The sequence below is a fragment of the Hordeum vulgare genome, chromosome 7H, assembly GCF_904849725.1.
Source record: "Hordeum vulgare subsp. vulgare chromosome 7H, MorexV3_pseudomolecules_assembly, whole genome shotgun sequence".
In the NCBI taxonomy this organism is placed as follows: domain Eukaryota; kingdom Viridiplantae; phylum Streptophyta; class Magnoliopsida; order Poales; family Poaceae; genus Hordeum; species Hordeum vulgare.
In genome coordinates this window covers 300,639,450-300,645,418 of record NC_058524.1, presented here as the reverse complement: position 1 = coordinate 300,645,418, position 5,969 = coordinate 300,639,450, and the positions used below count along the sequence as shown (strand labels likewise).

The 5,969-nt window shown below is 42.3% G+C and overlaps 1 protein-coding gene across 2 annotated transcripts; it reads right to left on the bottom strand.

Annotated features, from left to right (window-relative positions):
- Positions 1–1,326: 1,326 nt before the first annotated feature.
- On the bottom strand, positions 1,327–4,898 carry LOC123407772. Of its 2 annotated transcripts, XM_045100980.1 has the most exons (5): positions 4,570–4,898; positions 3,911–3,937; positions 3,761–3,765; positions 3,356–3,445; positions 1,327–1,594 (listed from the first exon to the last, which is right to left on the bottom strand). In XM_045100980.1, the coding sequence occupies exons 1-5, from the start codon at positions 4,747–4,749 to the stop codon at positions 1,561–1,563; spliced, it is 336 nt and encodes a 111-aa protein (XP_044956915.1). In that variant the 5' UTR covers positions 4,750–4,898; the 3' UTR covers positions 1,327–1,560. The 2 variants fall into 2 exon arrangements, with proteins under 2 accessions (XP_044956915.1, XP_044956916.1); XM_045100981.1 differs by lacking the exon at positions 3,911–3,937 and having other exon boundaries at positions 4,570–4,897.
- Positions 4,899–5,969: the final 1,071 nt, after the last annotated feature.

The window sequence follows — 5,969 nt, the reverse complement described above, 5'->3', positions numbered from 1 at the left end:
GGTGGTTAAGGTCACCAAATAATCCCAAAACCCCTTGTGTCTAGAATGAAGTTAGAGAAACTCTACATAGCAAAGTTTATCCAATGGAGCTGAAACTTTGCGTGAGTGCCTAATACCTCAAATGAGGCCTCCATGCCAAAAATGGGATTTGTGGGACATGATTTGCCCACACTCCCTTTGGAAGGAACATATCTGGTCATTTAGGGACGTTTTCAAGTTTACAAATCTAAACTTGTCCAATGGAGCTCAAAATTGGTGTAGCCTCATATTTTAGCACCAAACCCAGTCCTGTTAAGTTGCATAGCCAGTGGTGGGGTGCAACCATCCCAAACCACTGTTGAGCACCTTCTGACAGATGGGAAAACCCTATCCTAACCCCAGCTAAACCCAATCCCTTTCTCTCAAACTCCCAAATTAGGTGGCTAGCACTAGTGCCTAACTCCAGTCAAGTGGATCATCACTGGTTCAAAGTAGAAAGGCCAAAATCTCCAATTTGAGCTTTAGCCCAAGGCTGATAGCACATGTTTCTCTTCCCTCCTTTGACCAGCCGATGCTCCCACGGGATTCAAACGACCAGGCATCTCCAAGCCAGTGCCCAGTAAGCGTCAGACACGTCCAAGGCACCCCAGAGCATGCCAACATGCCGTGGCATGCCAAAGTTGCACTCTGTGCGCACTACACAGAGCAACCGAGGTGGGGGCGACCTCCCACGGCCAGATCAAGCCTCCCCGCGGTGCCTCTCCTCTCCCTTGACAACCCCTCTGCATCAGGCATCCCTCAGGGCCCCTCCTTTCCTGCGCTAAGAGACGGTTGGACGCGTGCCCGCACGCACCGAAAGCGGCGAGAGGAGCGCGGCCATGAATGAGCACCACTCCTCTCTCCCCCTCTCTCGCAGTGAGTCCCGGAGGTCCAAAACCACATCCGGAGACGGTGGTTTTGACCCCAGCCTCTTACTACACCCATTACAAGAAATAAGGTCAATTATGACTCCCTATATTGGTCATTGATTCGTCATTGTTATCGTTTATTGACTTTTTTTGACCAAATTTACAAGGTCAACAGTTGACCGTCAAGAATGAACAAACATGACCTTTCTAAAATTTTGGTCATATCTCTCTATCGACCAAAATTTTGGTTTGGTCATTACCCATTTGTGTGAGCCACGTAGGATCTGACGTGGCATTGCTAGTGACCAAATGAAATCATCATAAATTTTAGATCCGTGTCCAGAAAATGTCTGTTTTGTTTGGGTTGAAGCATTTTTTTGCTAAAAGCACACATATCTCACGATAGGCCCATTAAAAATAAGTACAATAGAATAAAAGATTGCAAATAAAATGTATATTTCATTTCAGTAACATATCTCATTAAATACAATACACCATCGACCGACTCCACGCATTAAGGTTCAACGCCTAACAAGGACACATCAAAATAATTTTACATGTGCACAATAGAATACTACTATAAGTGCAAGTACACAGAAAAAGGACCCAACAAGTGCACAATCGCACATAAAGAGAGTTCCACAAAGATTGGATGAGAACCCCAAGTTTCTTCTCATCCTCTTTCTCTGCACAATATGCTCTTGCCACTGCCGCATGCAAGAAGAAAATGATGGTAAGGCTTTCAAGACCAAGGAAACTAGTATAATTATACGCACGATAACCAATGATAAAACAGTAGAAAATTGTTTTCTCATTCATCTAGTTATGACTTATGAGGTCATAAAAAGTATTATATATATATAATTATTTTACCATACCCCTTTTTATGTACTCCCTCCGGTCCTTTTTACTCCGCATATTAGACTTGGGTCAAGTCAAACTTTACAAAGTTTGACCAAATATATATTGAAAAATATCAACATCTACAATACCAAATATACATATCATATACATATCATGAAACTACCTTTCGTAATGAATCTAACAATATTAATTTGGCATTGTGAATGTTGATACATGTTTCTATAAATTTGGTCAAAGTAGAGATACTTTGAATTCGGACAAAGCTAATATGCAAACTAAAAAGGACCGGAGGGAGTATAAATATGAATTCGAAAAATTCGCTAAAACCTATGAACCTTGCATAAACCACCAAACAATGTAGTATGTATACTACCTAAGTAGCCTTATAAGCTACATAGTATAGATGCATACTCTGCAGTATGTTAGATACTACCTAAACTGTATGGAAAATATGTACGTTGGTGTAACTTCAGCCCGTAGTAGAAAAAAGGTTTGAACACATGGATGTAACTTCACCCGGTACTGGCTAGATCCCATATATACATGGTAGGTTTAAAATAGCTACACCCCCTAGTAAAACAGTCCAAACTAATAGTAAAATAAGCACAAAATTGCACAGATTTTGAAATACATTGTTTACTACCCAAGTCACTATTTACTGCATTGTTCTGGAATTACTACATTTGGTACAGGGACCAGCTACTACCAGGGACCAGCTACTACCAAGGCTTCCAGGGACCAGCTACTACCAAGGCTTCCAGACAAGGAAGAAAATTGTGTCCATGCTAGAGCAGATGACCAGGGAAAAGCTAAGTGACGAGCAGATCATTGACTTGCTCATCGCCCTCATCTACTCTGGATACGAAACCATGTCGACGACTTCTATGATGGCCATCAAGTACTTGTCAGACCACACGCAAGCTCTCGAAGAACTCAGGGTATGTAGTACAGACATAATTTGCAAATTGATTTTGATTCCAGAGAAAAATCCGTGTGTTTCTGTCTGCGAATCAATTTTGAATCCAGAGAAAAGTCCATGTGTTTCTTCAATTTATTGATGACATTCTCACTTCTAAATGCAGAGAGAGCATCTTGATATCAGAAAGGGGAAATCGCTGGAGGAAGCCATCAGCTATGAAGATTTTAAGTCAATGGCCTTCACTCGAGCTGTAAGTAGGAGCTAAAAGTAAAACGGAGTAGGAATTCAGTATAAACAAGATCGTAATGAACTGATGGATACTTTTGTGCAGGTCATCTTTGAGAAACTAAGATTAGCTACAGTCGTCAATGGGCTCCTGAGGAAAACAACTCAGGGCGTAGAAATGAATGGTGAGATATGCTTGGAAATTAATCCTACCACCAATTTAGCATTTTCTAGGAAAATGTTAAGTTAGTTCTAAAGCAGTCTTATTGATTTCTTCAAGGGTATGTCATTCCAAAAGCGTGGAGAATCTATGTTTACACGAGGGAGATAAACTACGGTCCATTCATGTATCCTGACCCAATGACATTCAATCCGTGGAGGTGGCTGGTAAGTAAAAGAGCGAACAAATATGACCATCAAAACATCACACCAACTAGGGCCTAGCAGAAGAAGTTCTAACCTTTTCTTGCCTACTGAAAATGTACAGAAGAAGAACATGGAATCACACCCGCACTTCATGTTATTCGGAGGAGGTGGCCGGATGGACCGCCTGAAAATTTTGGGAAATTTGCGTGCCTGTTATAGAGAAAGCTAACAAATATATTTTCTATATAAGCACAGTATGTCCTCTGCTCTATTAATTAAAAAGATCCATGCATGTGTAGTATTATATGAAAATGAATAAAGGGGGTCTTTCTAATTCTGAATCACAGTAAATCATATGGTTCTATCCCAACAACTGTCACCACATTTTGTACAACGGGGTGAGAAATAATCTGATGAGATTATCCAAATATGTTAATGAGATGATCCTAATTCATCCAGATTCTCCACGAACTTTGTGAGGATAGGAGAAGGGACGTACCAGCACTGATTGCAGGGATAGAGTGAGGACATCATGAACAAAATTGCACACCGACATGCATCAAAAAGAGATAGACGACATGAGCTAAATGAAGTCAACCATACATTCTCCAAATCAGGAATACTAAAATAATCAATGATGATTACTGACCAACGCATGGCTATTATGCCACTGTTGCTGCACTCAAATGAATACCAGGTTAAACAAATCAGTATCGATCTACAGTTTGAAGAAAAATGCATCAGAAGCAATGGGCCACCTGGAAAACATGCCAGAATATGCATGCATGTTACAGAGAAAACTGAAAACTATTATTTCTATATAAGTACAGTATGTTCACTGCTCAAAATATATAACATACACATTCATAAAGCTTTCCAGCAATTCAAAATCATAAATATTTCATTCGTACATGGAACAGATTTATGAACAAAATAATCCATAGATCATAGTTCCCAAATACTAACAGACTGACATCGGTCCTCAACCAGAACCTATTAACTATCTCTGTTTCTAACTCAGAAAACTATCTCTGTTTCTGCACCACCCCTGGTTGTGATGCTCGCTAACGCAGGTCGTGGAGAAGTGCAGGCTTGCTCATCCCTTCCCGTCTCTGCTCTCGCATTCAACACACGCCAGCGAATACACAGAGACCTGCTCCGGTTCCGCGGACCACGCCGCATCTGGCACCAGACGGGCCCGAAATTTCCACCGCCATTTTCGCGGAACTGAGATCAGAGACCACCGCAGGCGTACAGACGGAGCATCTACCGGACCGACCTAGAGGGGGGTTAGGACGGAGGACTCACATGGCGTCCTCCTCGGAGATCCGGCGGTTGAGGGCCCGGGCGACGCGGCGCACCAGCGAGACGACATCCTGCTCGCCGGCAGCGAGGCCCGGCATTGCGAGGCGGCGCGGGGAGGGGGCCGGGCTTGGACTGCATGGTGCGCGGGCTGATCAGGTGGGTGGGGGATCGCCGGATTGGCATGGGGAGGAGGAGCAGGGAGCCGCCAGATCCGGCGACACTAATTTCGGGGCCTGCAGCAGTCGAGGGGCGAGGGGATCTGGTGAGGGGTGAGGGGAAGGAAGGCTGGCGGCGGGAGGGGAGACGAGGGGGACGGTGTGGAGATAGGGTTAGGGTTAGAATTACGGGGAAGGGTCTTTACTTTATATCTTATTCACATTTTTATGATTGAATTATATCATTTCACTTAATGGGTCTGCTCAAGTACATACAGATATTAGATTTAGAAAATATGAACCCATATTTTTGTCTCTAGTTGTATTTTTTGATTGCCTAAAAAGAGTTGTATAATATTTATTATTTCCCTTAAAAGAAAGCTATATTTTTTGGTTGTGTGTTGTGGGTGGAAACAATTTTCATTTAATTATGATTGTGTTTAGCATTACAGAAAAATTCACCCACATATTTTGTATTGTCATGTTTAAATTTTTATTGTGTGAAACACCAAGTTAAGGTATCCTATACCACCTTTCAAAAATATTTATCTAAATAGCGTCTACACATTAGGAGATTAGCATGGGCTCATATATTTCATTTTGGTAATTATATTGTATTTTCTAATATATTTAGGATATTAAAATGAATAATTATAATTTATTGGTATTTATCTAATATAATTTACTTCATCCATATACATATAAAACAAATTGTTTCTCTGTATACATGACACATAGGCAAAATTGGTGAGGTGCCGTCGAGTCACCTCCACGCATATGTTTACGAGCTTATATTTAGTCATGGTAGCACTGAAATATGATCATAAATGATTCTACACATCTTAATGACCATTCTGTGCAATAGGATCATGACCTAATGGACGCAAAAGGTCAAAACGTTATGGGCTTTGGACCCTCTTAGACTTGCCATGACTAATTTCAGAATTTTGGTCATGGATCAATGACCAATTAAACCATCGTCATTTTTTAGGGTCATAATTGAGCGTTTTTCTTGTAGTGACCCCCATGGACGCCAAAGTGGATGATCGGTGCTCCCGAGTTGGCTCACGGTCGTGGGCCTATTTATAGCCCTTCCCCTCGCTTCAGAACCCCTCACCCCACCTCACCGAGACCGCAATCACCTCCCTAGCCACCCCATTGAGCAAGCAGAGCCCCGGTGCTCGAGATCGACCGAGGCCCCTCCGCCTCGGAGCTCCGGTCGATCTTCAGCTACACGTCGGTTCTCGT

Coding starts and splice junctions, on each gene's coding strand:
- LOC123407772 (XM_045100980.1), bottom strand. CDS start 4,749: ATGCCAATCCGGCGATCCCCCACCCACCTGATCAGCCCGCGCACCATG. Junction 3,938..4,569: donor ATCTCCGAGGAGGACGCCAT/GTGAGTCCTCCG, acceptor ATTTGAGTGCAG/CAACAGTGGCATAATAGCCA. Junction 1,595..3,355: donor TTTTCAGTAGGCAAGAAAAG/GTTAGAACTTCT, acceptor TGCATGCGGCAG/TGGCAAGAGCATATTGTGCA.